The 19,635-nt window shown below is 46.9% G+C and overlaps 1 protein-coding gene across 1 annotated transcript in view; it reads right to left on the bottom strand.

The window, feature by feature from the left end:
• Nucleotides 1-19,635, bottom strand: part of LOC112262845 (oxysterol-binding protein 2) — an 84,699-nt gene that overhangs the window by 51,402 nt on the left and 13,662 nt on the right. Inside the window, exon 2 of the mRNA XM_042331538.1 lies at nucleotides 10,784-10,992. Coding sequence (XP_042187472.1) covers nucleotides 10,784-10,992 — 209 coding nt within the window. The remainder of the gene's footprint in view (nucleotides 1-10,783; nucleotides 10,993-19,635) is intronic.

Genomic DNA, 19,635 nt, shown 5'->3' with positions numbered 1-19,635 from the left:
AGGAACACAACGACAACAGCCACCCTCGAAGCAGCGTTACCCATGCAGAGCAAGGGGAACAACCACTCCAAGTCTCAGAGCGAGTGACGTTTGAAACGCTATTAGCGCGCACCCAGCTAACTAGCTAGCCATTTCACTTCAGTTACACCAGCCTCATCTCAGGAGTTGATAGGCTTGAAGTCATAAACAGCGCAATGCTTGCACACTCTGCAGCCACTCAAAAAAAAAAAACGACAACAAGGTTTCTCCACCACTCTTTCAGCATTCTTCTTGCCAAGCATGAAATCAGAGCAAAGGTAGGAGGGACATCAGAACGAAGAATCCGAAGCGGTGCAGCCAGCGGGTTTCTCCACGCACGCGCCGACAGAAACAAACATCTCTCTGGTAAGAAGACGGGCGGGGGCGTATGCCTTATGGCCAACGTGACATGAGCTGCTGGCAAAACTCACAAAAGCGCTGTTTGAATGAATGCTTACGAGCCTGCTGCTGCTTACCACTGCTCAGTCAGATACTTGTATACTCAGTCAGATTATATGCAACGCAGGACACGCTAGATAAACTAGTAATATCATCAACCATGTGCAGTTAACTAGTGATTATGATTGATTGATTATTTTTTATAAGATAAGTTTAATTCTAGCTAGCAACTTACCTTGGCTTAATACATTCGCGTAACAGGCAGTCTCCTTGTGGAGTGCAACAAGAGGCAGGTGGTTATAGCGTTAGACTAGTTAACTGTAAGGTTGCAAGATTGGATCCCCGAGCTGACAAGGTGAAAATCTGTCGTTCTGCCCACGAACGAGGCAGTTAACCCACCGTTTCTAGGCCGTCATTGAAAATAAGAATGTGTTCTTAACTGACTTGCCTAGTTAAATAAAGACTAAATAAAGGTGTAAAAAATATATATATATATATAAAAATCGGCCAAATCGGTGTCCCAAAATCTTGATTTCCGAATGTTATGAAAACTCGAAATCGGCCCTAATTAAATCGGCCATTCCAATTAATCGGTCAACCTCTAGTTGGAACATTGCTGCAGGGACTTCCATTCAGCCACAAAAGCATTAGTGAGGTTGCCTAGTTTTAAAACAGTAGCAGGGTAACTGGACTGCTAATGTGTTACTGATCATAGAGCTTCTCTCTCATCTACTCCCAACCCACCCTCCATCATTCTCCTCTCCACACAGCACCGGCTTCGTTCAGCTTCATTAGAGGGACAGGATCACACTCCCAAACAACCGGTGTGTGTCTCTGCCCAAGCCTGCAGATCTGAGACCAAACAGAAAACACAACCCAGACACAGTGATACACGGACTGATTAGCGAGGAAAAAACCATAAGGACCATCTGTCAGCTACCCCATGTCATTCTGAGCAGGTTGATATACGTGTTCATATCTGAAACATTGCGATATAAAGTACTGAGATACAAAATTGAGCGCAATACACACAAATACAGAGATTGATCAAATGTATGTTAACTGATTTGCTCTCATCTACACTTACTAACACACGCACGCACGCACGCGCACACACACATCTGAACAAAAACATCCAGGAAACAGGAGCCCGGTCCATCAGTTCAGTATCGGAATATAGCAGTGTTGAGAGAGACAGTGGGAATAGCAGCACCACTGTGTTCCACCATGGTAACCAGGACAAAGACAACATGATTGACTCCCCCTCAACAACTCCACCACAAACCAAGCATATAGGGGACAGTGAATAGCCCAATAACCTATCCACCACACACACATGCATAAGCACACACACGGACACTCAAACAAATAACCAACCTACCCCAACTATATCCTCAACCGTTTATCTCAGAACGTCAGTTGAATGGAGAAAAAGCTGTACTTACTCACAGGTCTGAATGTGCCTGAAATCCTGCTCTTGCCTTTTTCCCTGTCAGGTCCAGTCCCAGTGGGATAGAGGAACTCTTTAGGAATGGGAAGAGGTACGGAGCATGAGTTGGAAAAAGCAGAAAAAAGTCATTCCATTCAGAACCGAGTCCCTCAGAGTGAGAAGCACAGTAAATTGCATACTGAGACAGAATGAGAGTGGGAGAGAAAGAGCGAAAGATAGTGAGCAAGCAAGAGAAACAGAGAGGGAGTGAGTGAGAGAGAGAGGGAGTGAGTGATAGAGAGGGAGTGAGCGAATGTGGGGAAAGAAAGCAGGGAGATGGCCAGGGAAAAGAGACGGGAGGGAGTGTAAAGAGGAGGGAGAGTAGGGAGAGGGAGTAGGAGAGAGAGGGAGAGAGAGGGGGAGAGGTAAAACAGAGGGATGCATTGAGGCATGTTCCATCATGCTTTCCTAATCAATCCCCACACTGTCCCCTTAGATATGCTCTCGGTTTCAGGACCACGGACAGAGAATTACCATTCACTACTGTCCACTACCCACCCAGCCTCCTCAGTGGACGGGGTGGGAGAGAGGAGATGAAAGCAGGAAAAGAGAGAAAGAGGGAAGGATGTAGCCTACTTGTATTATTATGTGAGAGAGTGAGGGAGGATAGAGGGTGGGACTGTGGGGATGTGTGAGAAGAGGAATGTCGCGTGGATGGATGCTTCCCATCCCACGGGACCGTTCTAACAGACAAGGGGTGTACATAAACAGAGGTGTGGACAGGATAGACATGGGAAGGGAGGGAGTTGTCCCATAAAGCTGAGCTCAGCGGAGGGCAGGCAGATATTAGGCAGATACCCCTGGTCCCCTGTGTGTACTGGTCCTAACCTACAATACACAGATGAATCAGTTCACGCTTCAGCAAACAAAGGGAAGGAGGGGTGGTCAACAACAATGACAAAAATCAAAAGGAGTAATTTGAGGCAGAAAGCAGTTGGTACACTCAACAAAAAAGGCAGAGATTGATTTATTTTAGCTCACTTTAATCCATTGTACAGGTGAGAAGGTGACTGACGTTTCAAAGTCAAGCTGACGTCTTCTTCCGCTTGATGTCGAAACTCCAGTCACCTGCTCTCATCCTGTACAATGGATTAAAGTGAGCTAAAATAAATCAATCTCTGCCTTTATATGCTCTGCCTTTCTGCCTCAAATTAGTCCTTTTGGAAGTTTTTCTTGATAAACTCTTCTCACAGAAATTAATCACTCACTACCGTACTGACCCCACCAGCCAGGATCCACAGATTACATATGCAAAAGCATATGCCCTCGTCTCACACACAGCAGCAGCACCACCACAGCATACTCACATACTGAAGGTGTGTGTCCGGTAACAGACTCATCGACATAGCGTATCGAGCGTTTAGCCAGTCAGATCAATGCATGGCCATGGCTTTCACTGTGAATCACTTACTTAGAGAGGCACAGACCTCTGGTCCCACACGGAGTTGGAGAGCACACAGAGGGAGAGGCTGCGTCCCAAACAGCACCCTATTTTCAATAGTGTACTACTTTTGACCAGAGCCCAATATGGGCACTAGTCAAATGCAGCGCATTATAAAGGGAATAGGATGCCATTTGGGACGCACACATGGACAGGGAGCCTCCTCTGTGCTGCTCCCCCCACCTGACTGGTCCCGTTCTTCTGCACCTGAAGCAGCCCAATCGATTGGCTCCTCCTGCAGCTCCTCCATTAGTCTAATCTAGCAGGGGAGAGGAGAGGACTGAAGGGGCTGCATGGAGCTTCATGGAGAGACCAGGAAGGAAGGCAGCTGCCCACAAGCTGCTTGATGTTCACATAGAGGCTCTGCTCTGAATTGCCATTTAACACGGATGATTCATTGCCAACTGCTGCACAATTTGTTTACCTTACTCTTGTTTATTATTTGTGTTCTACTACACATTTTCTTGAAATATTTCTCATTGAATTCATATTGGTTATCAAACCAAGTGGGAAATGCATTGAGTTGGGAATAGGAGGGGAATCACTGTCCCCTACTGGCTGCTTACGTAGCACAGGGTCCGCACATGACTAGCCATTTATTAGCCCTAACAGCAGTGCTGGACTTTTTATTTAACCTTTGTTTAACTAGGCAAGTCAGTTAAGAACAAATACTATTTACAATGACGGCCTACCAGAAGGCAAAAGGCCTCCGGCGGGGACGGGCGCTGGGATTAAAAATTATATATAAATATATAGGACAAAACACACAATGACCTGACTTGGGCAGGAGCTCACCGAATCAGAGTACCCGTACCTCACATGTTTCACTTCTCGAGTTGTGGTACTTCTAGAATATTAGCTCAAAATGATGGTGGAGTTCCAGCACCTAAATATAAACAGCATCTATTTAAGTACAAGTCAAGCGCTACCTAACAGCCAGTTGTGCCTCCGGAGGATTCGTTCTGTTCAACCATGGCAATCCTGACTCCATTAATGAAGAAAGATCGGCAGCAGCTCTGTCACTAACTACAGATTAAAGAGGAACTGACTGTGCTGCTGTGCTGCTGTGGTGGTCATGCCTGCTTTGGTGTGAGTCTGTCCACCATCACAGATGAATGGTTTATGGATCTAGTACAGACAGAGACTGGGGAAGACAGAGTGCTGGAGGCAGGGGAATATGGAAGGGATATTAAAGGGTCTATTGGGTCTCGGCTGAGAGGGAAGGATAAAAATAAGAGTGAGAACGCAGCTAGCGGTAGTGAGAACAAGGAACAAAAGCTGGACTGATGATTAAAGGTGTTTAATGATAATATGATAATGATGATACTATGTGAGTGTGTGTGTGTCTTCCTCCTCAGGAGATCAACAGGAGGTGGAGAGGATGTGACAGACAGCAACACTGGGAGATGGTACTGTACCAAGACCTGTTCTAAAAGCACCTAATGACATAACACTTTCACCAGCTACGTCTTGAGTTTGATGAACATCTCAGGCCCACACCGTTATTCATTCCCCCACACTGAGTTAGTCTATTTCCTCTTCCAGCTCCTAAGAGCAACTCAACTGACTGTAAGCATGGTTGTGTGTGTCATTCTCTCCCTGTTAAGTCTGTGTTAACTCATCCTCCTAGATGCAGTAAGGAGTGAGGGAGCTAGAGAGAAAAGGATCCAAACGAGCACACACAGAAATGATACTGCATGGTCTCCCTGAGAAGACAAACATGTTCACTTCTGAAACACCATGACATAAAGCACTGAGATACAAAATGTAGCGCAATACACACAACCACAGAGATTGATCAAATATATGTTAACTGATCTGCTCTCGTTTACACTTTCTAACATATTGACCTAACCGGCTCAGCGCGTGCGTCTGATTTGTTCTGTCCCCAACAGACACGTCATAACACGAAGGTTAAAATACCAAAACCAACAATATGAATTTGGGGACACATGAAACATTCACGGACATTTAGCCAGCCTGCTGTTGCTAGCTACATTGTCCTGGACGATAAACATGTAGTTGATATTTTACCTGAAATGAATATGGTCCTATTGGCTGGATCTTTATAGAATTTGTACCCATTTTGAGTCCTCCAAAATTGTGTTTTCTACTCCAACAATCATTCCACAGATAAAAAGGGGAAACCTAGTTAGTTCTATTTTAGCACCTAGCTACGCACACGCCTGTTGACGCGCACAAGCAGCTTGGATGAAATGATTGAATAACATGTACAGTACCAGTAAGCAGTTTGGACACACCTACAAGGGTATAAACCCTCATTCAAGGGTTTTTCTTGCCTTGATGACAACTTTGCTCACTCTTGGCATTCTCTCAACCAGCTTCACCTGGAATGCTTTTCCAACCGACTTGAAGGAGTTCCCACATATGCTGAGCACTTGTTTGCTGCTTTGTCTTCAACTTCAACTCATTCCAAACCATCTCAATTGGGTTGAGTTTGGGTGATTGTTGAGGCCAGGTCATCTGATGCAGCACTCTCCTTATTGGTCAAATAGCCCTTACACAGCCTGGAGGTGTATTGGGTCATTGTCCTTGTAACGTGTATGCTGGGAGTCGGGAAGCAAAAGTTGTGTATCGGAGGACGCATGACTTTCAACCTTCGTCTCTCCCGAGCCCGTATGGGAGTTGTAGCGATGAGACAAGATAGTAGCTACTACAACAATTGGACACCACGAAATTGGGGAGAAAAAGGGGTAAAAATTCCACAAAAAATTTATTAATTAATAACACAAGGAGCAAAACAAGAAACACAACTAGCGTACAGACATGAAACACTGAAACAGAAACAATAACGCCTAGGGAAAGAACCAAAGGGAGTTACAAATATAGGGGAGGTAATCAGGCAGGTGATGGAGTCCAGGTGAGCCTGTTGAGACACTGGTGCACGTAACGATGGTGACAGGTGTGCGTAATAATGAGCAGCCTTGTGACCTGGAGCACCGGAGGGAGTATACATAACAGTCCTGTTGAAAAACAAATGAAAAGTGGGACTAAGCACAAACCATGGGATGGCCTATTGCTGCAGAATGCTGTGGTAGCCATGCTGGTTAAGTGTGACTTGAATTCTAAATAAATCACAGACAGCGTCACCAGCAAAGTACCCCCACACCTCCTTTCAAATCATATGCTATTTGTCACATACACGTGTTTAGCAGATGTTATTGCGGGTGTAGCGCAATGCTCCTCCTCCACGCTTCACGGTGGGAACCACACATGGAGAGATCACCTACTCTGCGTCCACACGGCAGTTGCAACCAAAAATGTCAAATTTGGACTCATTAGAACAAAGAACAATTTCCACCGGTTTAATGTCCATTGCTCGTGTTTCTTGGCCCAAGCAAGTCTCTTCTTATTATTGGTGTCCTTTAGTAGTGGCTTCTTTGCAGAAAATCAACCATGAAGGCCTGATTCACGCAGTCTCCTCTGAACAGTTGATGTTGAGGTGTCTGTTACTTGAACTCTGAAGCATTTATTTGGGTTGCAATCTGAGGCTGGTAACTCTAATGAACTGATCCTCTGCAGCAGAGGTAACTCCGGGTCTTTCCTGTGGCGGTCCTCATGAGAGACAGTTTCATCACAGCCCTTGATGGTTTGTGCGACTGGACTTAAAGAAACTTTCAAAGGTCTTGAAATTGTCCTGATTGACTGACCTTCATGTCTTAAAATAATGATGGACTGTCATTTCTCTTTTCTTATTTGAGCTGTTCTTGCCATAATATGGACTTGGTATTTTACCAAATAGGGCTCTCTTCTGTATACCACCCCTACCTTGTCACAACACAACTGATTGGCTCAAACGCATTAAGAAGGAAAGAAATTCAACAAATTAACAAGGCACACCTGTTAATTGAAATGCAATCCAAGTGACTACCTCGAAGCTGGTTGACAGAACGCCAAGCGTGTGCAAAGCTATCATCAAGGCAAAGGGTGGCTACTTTGAAGAATCTCACATATAAAATATATTTTGATTTGTTAAACACTTTTTTGGTTGCTAGATGATTCCATATGTGCTGTTTCATAGTTTTGATGTCTTCACTATTATTCTACAGTGTAGAAAACAGTAGAAATAAAGAAAAACCCTGAATGAGTAGGTGTGTCCAAACTTTTGACTGGTGCTGTATGTCAAACATTTTTTGCAGCGCTAGCTAATGCAATGTGGGCGGTTTGGTCAGCATGTAAGGCCTTTATAGGCGTGCCCGCACGAAAACACACACACACACACACACAAAAGTGATATTGCATGGTCTCCCTGAGGAGACAAACATCACATATACACACACCTAACACAGGCAACCGCCACCAACAGATCCACAGATGACGCAATCTCCATTGCACTACACACTGCCCTTTCCCACCTGGACAAAAGGAACACTTACATGAGAAAGAAGTTCATTGACCAAAGCTTAGTGTTTAACCCCTTTAGTGCCCTCCAAGCTCATCACTAAGCTAAGGACCCTGGGATTAAACACCTCCCTCTGCAACTGGGTCCTGGACTTCCTAACGAGCCACCCCCAGGTGGTGAGGGTAGGCAACAACACATTCGCCACGCTGACCCTCAACACAAGGGCCCCTCAGGGGTGCGTGCTTATTCCACTCCTGTAATCCCTGTTCACCCAAGACTGTGTGGCTGCGCATGACTCCAAAACTATCATGTCGTTTGCAGACGACATGACGGTGGTAGGCCTGATCACAGACTACAATGAGGCAGCCTACAAGGAGGAGGTCAGAGCCCTAGCACTGTAGTGCCAGGACAACAACCTCTCCCTCAACGTCTGCAAGACAAAGGAGCTGAACGTGGACTACAGGAAATGGAGAGCCGAGCACGCCCCCATTCATATTGACGGGACTTTAGTGAGGTGGGTCGAGAGCTTCAAGTCCCTCTGTGTCCACATAACTAAGGACATATCATGGTCCAACCACACCAACAGCATCTTGACTGGCTGCATCACTGTATGGCAACTGCTTTTGGCATCTGTCCCCAAGGCGCTGCAGAGGGTACGGGTACTCATTATTTTACTGTGTTACCATTTCCTTTTTTTAGTTGAACTCTGCATTGTTGGGAAATGGCTTGTACGTTAGCACTTCACGGTAAAGTCCACACCTGTTGTATCGGGCGCATGTGACAAATAAAATGTGGTTTGATTTGAATGTCCCTTTGGCCTCCTGGCCCTCTCCTCAGCACTGGTTTACTGGGATTCTCCTGAGTGAAAGACATCAGTGGGTACTAGTCTAACACCTCCCCTTCTAAACAAGGCTGTCTCCAGGACAGTTTAGGCTCAACACAAACTGATCCACACTTCCACCTCGCTTCCCTCTGTATCAGTCTGTTCTAGGGTAGAGAGGATCAACATAAATCCAGCCTATAGCTATATGTTTGTGGGTCTCTATAAATCTATCTATCTATGTCGCTGTATGTGTATGTTTCACTGGCTCTCCTCTCCTGTCTGGTTAATGACTCTACAGGGGGTGCTGGTGTCCAGTACTCACCACCCACAGCCTCAGACAGACAGCAGAGACGGCTCAATTACCACACCTAAGACTGAGGCGACCGAACACCCACGCCACACACACTCAGAAACAGACACACAGGCCTGGCTACACAAAACACACAGGGTAGAGCCTAATGGTGTAAATACAGAAAGTGTAGTTTCAAACACACGTGTGCCAGTCTAATTGTGAGTGACATGTTTTCTTCACATCCTCTTTCGCTCTCTCTCCCTCTCTCTGCTTCGCTCAGTCACTCTAAAATTAGAGAGCTGACTTTAAAATGGAGCACAGGGGAATATATAGCCTGTCTTTCTTGAGACACTATGTACTGTAGTTAGTAGACTAGACGAGAGCAAGCAGGGGTTGGGCTGCAGCCAGGCAGGGTTAAATGTGAAGACGAAAGCCCTTCCAACAAGAATGAGTCCTTTTGGAAAGGAGAGAGTTCTGTTATCAAGAGTCTGAATGAGCGGCTGGTTCTCACAGTAATGGTAGCAACATACAGTAAGTAGTCTGTGTTCCAACCTCCTCACTGAGAGAGGACCACACTGCCCCCCCGTGGCCACAATGGGGACTCTACAGGGTTTTCTAGTTAAGAATGTAGACCCAAACATCCGGCACAAATACCAGTGGACACTGGAGACCTGAGCAGAGGCTGGATGTCAGATATAGCCAGTCTGTCTGGACAGAGTGACATACTGAACATGCTGGACCATAAAGTGAGTGAAATACCTTTCACCTACAGGGTATTTGTTCAACTAAACTAACAGACCTGTCAACAAGACACACAAAACACAAATCCTCCCTCTGTAAACACTGACAACCTCCTCCTCCAGTTCCCTTGCAGGGTAATCTATCTATTCCACCTTTATTTAGCCTGGTAAGATAGAGATCAAACTCTCTTTTACAATGACTGTCTAAATAATATATTTGCAATACAGGACTCACAGTGTGAAGTCACCTTACATTTAAAGTGTGACAGAACCAAAACAGCAACTTATCCTTTTGAAAGGATTGTTATGAGTCTAAAATATTTATTCTTGTGTGAAAATTTACTATAATGTGTAAATAGGATAATTTTGGTCATAAAGTCAGTCTCATCCAAAACAGAAATTTGCAAGATAATTAAGGGGGAAATTAAGGGTATTGTAACAGTTCTCCTTGAGTTGGGTTTATTTCAAGCCTGCCCACAGCTATCAGCACCCAAATAATCATCCATTCAGAGCGCAGCTGCACACAAACTGATCATCATGGTCAATTTGGTTTGATAGTTGGCAGGGTACGGGTTTGCTGACAAATTCACGAAAATGATATGCGTCGATGTGGCTGGAAACCGCAAGTTGTTATGATTCTGAACAGTCAGATAGTAGCAACAATGAAGAGAAGCTGCCGTGTGGGGAATTGTAAGTGGCTCGTTTCAGATAGTATTAAGATCAAGACAAAACTATGTCTTATTTTGAGGTGTTTTTACTGATTTCATGTTAATGCTAATATGGCTAAAATTCACTAGCTAGCTAACCAACAACTATAACAATATATTTGAAAGACAACAAGTGCTCAATGTGCAAATGTATTTGACTAAATACAATTTACATGTTGTCAACAATCTAAGCCAACCCCCCGTTTTCCCCCATAGTTGCGTACGCCTGGGTTTTGTTTCTAAACAACCAACCCGTCTCCAGACACCAGGCCTGGAGGACTGTGTATCTAGTAGGGTGAGTGACTAACTGTGTATTGTTTTAGCAAAGTACAAAACGCTTCCCACATTCGAACACTCACACACAAGAGACACCCACATCAAAGCACACCTCCAAAACCCAAATCTTCTTCTCAGTCACATTTCCTAATGAGGAGAATTGAAACCAAGGCGCAATCAGCAAGTTCAGCCTCCCTTTAAAAGCATAACAGTATCAAACAACACGCATTCTTACCAGACTGGTCATTCATCATGCGGATGGCTTTGGCCTTGGCCAGCTCCAGCGCTGTGACCCATCTCTGACGTTCCACCTCTGTGCTGGCCTTCAGGTGGTAGGTGCGCCCACCGCTGCTCAGGACGATGTTACAGGCGTCCTCCGTGTCGATGTGGGCCGTGGCCAGGTTGATGGTGCCGCGACACGTATGGGCCATCTCTGCCTGAGTCCTGCAGGGGAACAACCACAAAGACAGACAGGGAGACAGAGAGAGACAGGGACACAGACACAAGAAACAGAGGCAGACAGAGAGACGGACAAGGACAAGACACCAAGTCACAGAAGCAGAGATGGAGACACAGGGACAGGGACAAAAACAAAAAAGATAGAGAGAAAGGCTGATTAGTAGTCAAATCCCAATGCTTTGTATCTACTACTAACCTACTGTAACGTTATGTCTGACTGGACAATATATGCAGTCGCTTGATAAACAGTCATGACAAAACGCTCAATTATTCCAATATTTGGCGATGGGGCCCGGCTCAGGTACAGGTTCAGGTACACGTTCAGGTGAGAGGAAGCTAGTAAGCAGGGAAGCAAGGAGGCAGAGGAATAGAGTCAGAAATAGAAATAGAGAGGGACACATGCAATAGTGAAAGACAGTGGCGTTGAAAGTTAAAACAGTCAAGAGCCATCCTTGGCTTGCTGTCTTGTAGACTGTATTAAACCACTGTGTAACAGTGTTCTCTGTTCCCAGCATGTCTATACACACATCCTTACATACAGCCAGCACCAGAAATCCCCACAAGGATAGTCAAACAGGGGTTGGGTTTAGGAGTTAGGGTTAAGGTTAAGGTTAGGTTTAGGAGTTAGGGTTAAGGTCAGGTTTAGGAGTTAGGGTTAAGGTCAGGTTTAGGAGTTAGGGTTAAGGTCAGGTTTAGGAGTTAGGGTTAAGGTTAAGGTTAGGTTTAGGAGTTAGGGTTAAGGTTAGGTTTAGGAGTTAGGGTTAAGGTTAAGGTCAGGTTTAGGAGTTAGGGTTAAGGTCAGGTTTAGGAGTTAGGGTTAAGGTTAGGTTTAGGAGTTAGGGTTAAGGTCAGGTTTAGGAGTTAGGGTTAAGGTTAGGTTTAGGAGTTAGGGTTAAGGTCAGGTTTAGGAGTTAGGGTTAAGGTTAGGTGAGGTTTAGGGTTTAAGGGAAAATAGGATTTTGAATGGAAATCAATTTTAGGTCCCCACAAGGATAGTAAAACATATACTGTGGGTATGAGTGCACACATACTTTGGGCAAAGAACCTAGTATTGCACTTTCAGTGGGCCACAGAATGTTGGATAACAAGGCCATTGTGTGGCTCCAAACCCCCATGGTGGACAAAAACAAACAATGAATAACAACAGTGCACACAAAGGACAGAGAGAAAGGGAGAGGGTGTGAGAGAGAGGAAAAGAGAGAAAGACCACAGAGAAAGAGAGAGAATTGCCTTCGACCAACTTGTTTCCACATTTTCAATAATCATCATCAGTCTGAGCTAACCATAGACGCTGGACTATCATCAGAGAACAGACACAGGTGAATGAAATCCTTCAAATCCTTGATGCAGGAGAAGAGCAATACAGTTATTACTCAAACAAATAGTTTTGTCATGTAGGTACATTGGGACACTTCAGTCTAATTAGTATTGGCTAGGCTGTGTGGTAGGACCAGGGTGTCAGTCTAACTCCCCTCTGAAGACAGAGCAGGAGCTCAGTCACAACTCACAGGCTTTATCCTCAGCAACTCAACAAGGAGCAGTTTAATGTGAACAGGCTCAAAGAACAACAGACATTATACAGGATAAGGGGCTGGGACGGGCAGTGTGTGTGTAGGATATCTGTTTGTACACAGTTGTCCAAGGCCCAGACATAAGTTACTTAGTAACAGTTGCAGTGCCCTGGAGCTGTGTCGGATCGCTGACCTCCTGTAATGGTGAGAACAGCTAAACTCAACCAGCTTCTGAGGAGGTAATACAGCCCACGGTGTGTGTGTCAATAATGTCCCACGGTGTGTGTGTCAATAATGTCCCACGGTGTGTGTCAAATCAAATCTAATTGTATTGGTTACATACACATGGTTAGCAGATGTTATTGCGAGTGTAGCGAAATGCTTGTGCTTCTAGATCTGACAGTGCAGCAGTATCTAACAGGTAATATCTAACAAATTCCACAACTAAACCTAATACACACAATCTAGTAAAGGAATGGGATAAGAATATTTAAGTATAAAATACACTGCTCAAAAAAATAAAGGGAACACTAAAATAACACATCCTAGATCTGAATGAATGAAATATTCTTATTAAATACTTTTTTCTTTACATAGTTGAATGTGCTGACAACAAAATCACAAAAATGATCAATGGAAATCAAATTTATCAACCCATGGAGGTCTGTATTTGGAGTCACACTCAAAATTAAAGTGGAAAACCACACTACAGGCTGATCCATCTTTGATGTAATGTCCTTAAAACAAGTCAAAATGAGGCTCAGTAGTGTGTGCGGCCTCCACATGCCTGTATGACCTCCCTACAACGCCTGGGCATGCTCCTGATGAGGTGGCGGATGGTCTCCTGAGGGATCTCCTCCCAGACCTGGATTAAAGCATCCGCCAACTCCTGGACAGTCTGTGGTGCAACGTGGCGTTGGTGGATGAAGCGAGACATGATGTCCCAGATGTGCTCAATTGGATTCAGGTCTGGGGAACAGGCGGGCCAGTCCATAGCATCAATGCCTCCCTCTTGCAGGAACTGCTGACACACTCCAGCCACATGAGGTCTAGCATTGTCTTGCATTAGGAAGAACGCAGGGCCAACCGCACCAGCATATGGTCTCACAAGGGGTCTGAGGATCTCATCTCAGTACCTAATGGCAGTCAGGCTACCTCTGGCGAGCACATGGAGGGCTGTGCGACCCCCCAAAGAAATGCTACCCCACACCATGACTGACCCACCACCGTCATGCTGGAGGATGTTGCAGGCAGCAGAACATTCTCCATGGTGTCGCCAGACTGTCACATGTGCTCAGTGTGAACCTGCTTTCATCTGTGAAGAGCACAGGGCACCAGTGGCGAATTTGCCAATCTTGGTGTTCTCTGGCAAATGTCAAACGTCCTGCACGGTGATGGGCTGTAAGCACAATCCCCACCTGTGGACGTCGGGCCCTCCATACCACCCTCATGGAGTCTGTTTCTGACCGTTTGAGCAGACACATGCACATTTGTGGCCTGCTGGAGGTCATTTTGCAGGGCTCTGGCAGTGCTCCCCCTGCTCCTCGTTGCACAAAGGCGGAGGTAGCGGTCCTGCTGCTGGGTTGTTGCCCTCCTATGGCCTCCTCCGCGTCTCCTGATGTACTGGGCTGTCTCCTGGTAGCGCCTCCATGCTCTGGACACTACGCTGACAGACACAGCAAACCTTCTTGCCACAGCTCGCATTGATGTGCCATCCTGGATGAGCTGCTCTACCTGAGCCACTTGTGTGGGTTGTAGACTCCGTCTCATGCTACCACTAGAGTGAAAGCACCGCCAGCATTCAAAAGTGACCAAAACATCAGCCAGGAAGCATAGGAACTGAGAAGTGGTCTGTGGTCCTCACGTGCAGAACCACTCCTTTATTGGGGGTGTCTTGCTAATTGCCTATAATTTCCACCTATCGTCTATTCCATTTGTACAACAGCATGTGAAATTTATTGTCAATCAGTGTTGCTTCCAAAGTGGACAGTTTGATTTCATAGAAGTGTGATTGACTTGGAGTTACATTATGTTGTTTAAGTGTTCCCTTTATTTTTTTGAGCAGTGTATATGGATGAGCAGTGACAGTGGCTAAGATGCAGTAGATAGTGAAGGATGCAGTATACATTATATGCATACGAGTTAATGCAAGATATGTAAACATTCTTAAAGTGGCATTATTAAAGTGACCAATGATATCAAGTCTGTAGGTATGCAGCAGCCTCTCTGTGCTAGTGGTGGCTGTTTAATAGTCTGATGGCCTTGACTCAAAAACAGCTTCTATCTCTCTGTCCTAGCTTTGATACACCTGTACTGACCTCGCCTTCTGGATGGAAGCGGGGTGAACCGGCAGTGGCTCGGGTGGTTCTTGATGATCTTTTTTGCCTTCCTGTGACATCGGGTGGTGTAGGTGTCCTGGAGGGCAGGTAGTTTGCCCCCGGTGACGCGTTGTGCAAACCGCACCACCCTCTGGAGAGCCTTGCGGTTGTGGGCGGTGCAGTTGCCGTACCAGGCAGTGATATAGCCCAACAGGATGCTCTCAATTGTGCACCTGTAAATGTTAGTGAGGGTTTTCGGTGACAAGACACATTTTTTCAGCTTCCTGAGGTTGAAGAGGCGCTGTTGCGCCTTCTTCACCACACTGTCTGTGTGCGTGGACCATTGCAGTCTGTCGGTGATATGAACACAAAGGAACTTAAAACTTTCCACCTTCTCCACTGCTGTCCCGTTGATGTGGATGGGGGTACTCCTTTGCTGTTTCCTGTAGTCCAATCAAGTCCAAAAATAGAAGAACTGTTTGGCCATAATGACCATCGTTATGCTTGGAGGAAAAAGGGGGATGCTTGCAAGCCGAAGAACACCATCCCAACCGTGAAGCACGGGGGTGCCAGCATCATGTTGTGGGGGTGCTTTGCTGAATCATTTTAAAAGGCTAATTGATCATTAGAAAACCCTTTTGCAATTATGTTAGCACAGCTGAAACCTGTTGTGCTGATTAAAGAAGCAATAAAACTGTCCTTCTTTAGACTAGTTGAGTATCTGGAGCATCAGCATTTGTGGGTTCGATTACAGGCTCAAAATGGACAGAAACAAACTTCTGAAACTCGTCAGTCTATTCTTGTTCTGAGAAATGAAGGCTATTCCATGCGAGAAATTGCCAAGAAACTGAAGATCTCGTACAACGCTGTGTACTACATTCACAGAACAGCGCAAACCGGTTCTAACCAGAATATAAAGAGGAGTGGGAGGCTAGTCTCTCTTGACTGTTTAGCCAAGACATGAGTAGCTGGCCAGCCTGCTTGCAAGATTTCATTCTGGGTGCCGAGATTAAAGATAAAGCTGATCTTAAACAAGCAATTTGTGGTCAACTTTTCCCTGGCTACATCTTAGACCAGATAGGGACATGGTCATGCAAAGCAACAGGGAGAGAAGGGTTCCTCAACAGCCCAGCTTCCAGCGTGCGCTGCCTTCCCAGAGCTCTAGCTCTAACTGGGTCACACCACTGTAAGTGTGCTGATGAGAAAGATGAGATCCATTCTGATCCCTCTGCTCTGTGAGGAGGCAAAACCATGCAACGGCAAAGGGATTACAGAGCCAAGGCACAGCAGAAGCTGAGAGAGATAAGGACGGCGGGGCAGAAAGAGAGAAAGATATAGAAGGTGGGGCAGAGAGAGAGAGAGATATGGACGGTGGGACAGAGAGAGAGAGAGAGAGAGATATGGACGGTGGGACAGAGAGAGAGAGAGAGAGAGATATGGACGGTGGGACAGAGAGAGAGAGAGAGAGAGATATGGACGGTGGGACAGAGAGAGAGTGAGAGAGAGATATGGACGGTGGGACAGAGAGAGAGAGAGAGAGAGATATGGACGGTGGGACAGAGAGAGAGTGAGAGAGAGATATGGACGGTGGGACAGAGAGAGAGAGAGATATGGACGGTGGGACAGAGAGAGAGAGAGAGAGATATGGACGGTGGGACAGAGAGAGAGAGAGAGATATGGACGGTGGGACAGAGAGAGAGAGAGAGAGAGAGAGATATATGGACGGTGGGACAGAGAGAGAGAGATATGGACGGTGGGAGAGAGAGAGAGAGATATGGACGGTGGGACAGGAGAGAGAGAGAGAGAGATATGGACGGTGGGACAGAGAGAGAGAGAGAGAGATATGGACGGTGGGACAGAGAGAGAGAGAGAGATATGGACGGTGGGACAGAGAGAGAGAGAGAGAGAGATATGGACGGTGGGAGACAGAGAGAGAGAGAGAGATATGGACGGTGGGACAGAGAGAGAGAGAGAGAGATATGGACGGTGGGACAGAGAGAAAGAGAGATATGGACGGTGGGACAGAGACAGAGAGAGAGAGAGAGAGAGAGATATGGACGGTGGGACAGAGAGAGAGAGAGATATGGACGGTGGGACAGAGAGAGAGAGAGATATGGACGGTGGGACAGAGAGAGAGAGAGATATGGACGGTGGGACAGAGAGAGAGAGAGAGAGAGATATGGACGGTGGGACAGAGAGAGAGAGAGAGATATGGACGGTGGGACAGAGAGAGAGAGAGAAAGAGATATGGACAGTGGGACAGAGAGAGAGAGAGAGAGAGAGAGAGATGGACAGTGGGAGAGAGAGAGAGATGGACGGTGGGACAGAGAGAGAGAGAGAGAGAGAGATATGGACGGTGGGACAGAGAGAGAGAGAGAGAGATATGGACGGTGGGACAGAGAGAGAGAGAGAGGAGAGAGAGAGATGGACGGTGGGACAGAGAGAGAGAGAGAGAGAGATATGGACGGTGGGACAGAGAGAGAGAGAGAGAGAGAGAGAGAGAGAGAGAGAGAGAGAGAGAGAGAGATATGGACGGTGGGACAGAGAGAGAGAGAGAGAGAGAGATATGGACGGTGGGACAGAGGAGGAGAGAGAGAGATATGGACGGTGGGACAGAGAGAGAGAGAGATATGGACAGTGGGACAGAGAGAGAGAGATATATGGACAGTGGGACAGAGAGAGAGAGAGAGAGAGATATGGACGGTGGGACAGAGAGAGAGAGAGAGAGAGATATGGACGGTGGGACAGAGAGAGAGAGAGAGAGATATGGACGGTGGGACAGAGAGAGAGAGAGAGAGATATGGACGGTGGGACAGAGAGAAAGAGAGATATGGACGGTGGGACAGAGAGAAAGAGAGATATGGACGGTGGGACAGAGACAGAGAGAGAGAGAGAGAGAGAGAGATGGACGGTGGGACAGAGAGAGATATGGACGGTGGGACAGAGAGAGAGAGAGATGGACGGTGGGACAGAGAGAGAGAGAGAGATATGGACGGTGGGACAGAGAGAGAGAGAGAAAGAGAGATATGGACAGTGGGACAGAGAGAGAGAGAGAGAGAGAGATGGACGGTGGGACAGAGAGAGAGAGAGAGAGATATGGACGGTGGGACAGAGAGAGAGAGAGAGAGAGAGAGATATGGACGGTGGGACAGAGAGAGAGAGAGAGAGATATATGGACGGTGGGACAGAGAGAGAGAGAGAGAGAGAGAGAGATATGGACGGTGGGACAGAGAGAGAGAGAGAGAGAGATATGGACGGTGGGACAGAGAGAGAGAGAGAGAGAGAGAGAGATATGGACGGTGGGACAGAGAGAGAGAGAGAGAGAGATATGGACGGTGGGACAGAGAGAGAGAGAGAGAGATATGGACGGTGGGACAGAGAGAGAGAGAGAGAGATATGGACGGTGGGACAGAGAGAGAGAGAGAGAGAGATATGGACGGTGGGACAGAGAGAAAGAGAGAGACATATGGACGGTGGGACAGAGAGAAAGAGAGAGAGATATGGACGGTGGACAGAGAGAGAGAGAGATATGGACGGTGGGACAGAGAGAGAGATATGGACGGTGGGACAGAGAGAGAGAGAGAGATATGGACGGTGGGACAGAGAGAGAGAGAGATATGGACGGTGGGACAGAGAGAGAGAGAGATATGGACGGTGGGACAGAGAGAGAGAGAGATATGGACGGTGGGACAGAGACAGAGAGAGAGATATGGACGGTGGGACAGAGAGAGAGAGAGAGATATGGACGGTGGGACAGAGAGAGAGAGAGATATGGACGGTGGGACAGAGAGAGAGAGAGAGATATGGACGGTGGGACAGAGAGAGAGAGAGAGAGATATGGACGGTGGGACAGAGAGAGAGAGAGATATGGACGGTGGGACAGAGAGAGAGAGAGAGATATGGACGGTGGGACAGAGAGAGAGAGAGAGATATGGACGGTGGGACAGAGAGAGAGAGAGAGATATGGACGGTGGGACAGAGAGAGAGAGAGATATGGACGGTGGGACAGAGAGAGAGAGAGATATGGACGGTGGGACAGAGAGAGAGAGAGATATGGACGGTGGGACAGAGAGAGAGAGAGATATGGACGGTGGGACAGAGAGAGAGAGAGATATGGACGGTGGGACAGAGAGAGAGAGAGAGAGAGATATGGACGGTGGGACAGAGAGAGAGAGAGAGAGAGAGATGGACGGTGGGACAGAGAGAGAGAGAGAGAGAGATGGACGGTGGGACAGAGAGAGAGAGAGAGAGAGAGAGAGATGGACGGTGGGACAGAGAGAGAGAGATGGACGGTGGGACAGAGAGAGAGAGAGAGAGAGAGAGATGGACGGTGGGACAGAGAGAGAGAGATGGACGGTGGGACAGAGAGAGAGAGAGAGAGAGATGGACGGTGGGACAGAGAGAGAGAGATGGACGGTGGGACAGAGAGAGAGAGAGAGAGGAGAGAGAGAGAGAGAGAGATATGGACGGTGGGACAGAGAGAGAGAGAGAGAGAGAGATATGGACGGTGGGACAGAGAGAGAGAGAGAGAGAGAGAGAGAGATATGGACAGTGGGACAGAGAGAGAGAGAGAGAGAGAGAGATATGGACGGTGGGACAGAGAGAGAGAGAGAGAGAGAGCGATATGGACGGTGGGACAGAGAGAGAGAGAGAGAGATATGGACGGACAGAGAGGAGAGAGAGAGAGAGAGAGATATGGACGGTGGGACAGAGAGAGAGAAATATGGACGGTGGGACAGAGAGAGAGAGAGAGAGAGATATGGACGGTGGGACAGAGAGAGAGAGAGAGAGATATGGAC

This window comes from Oncorhynchus tshawytscha, linkage group LG12 (assembly GCF_018296145.1).
Source record: "Oncorhynchus tshawytscha isolate Ot180627B linkage group LG12, Otsh_v2.0, whole genome shotgun sequence".
Lineage (NCBI taxonomy): Eukaryota > Metazoa > Chordata > Actinopteri > Salmoniformes > Salmonidae > Oncorhynchus > Oncorhynchus tshawytscha.
The sequence above is the reverse complement of the archived record's forward strand: the minus strand, read 5'-3'. Positions and strand labels throughout refer to the sequence as shown.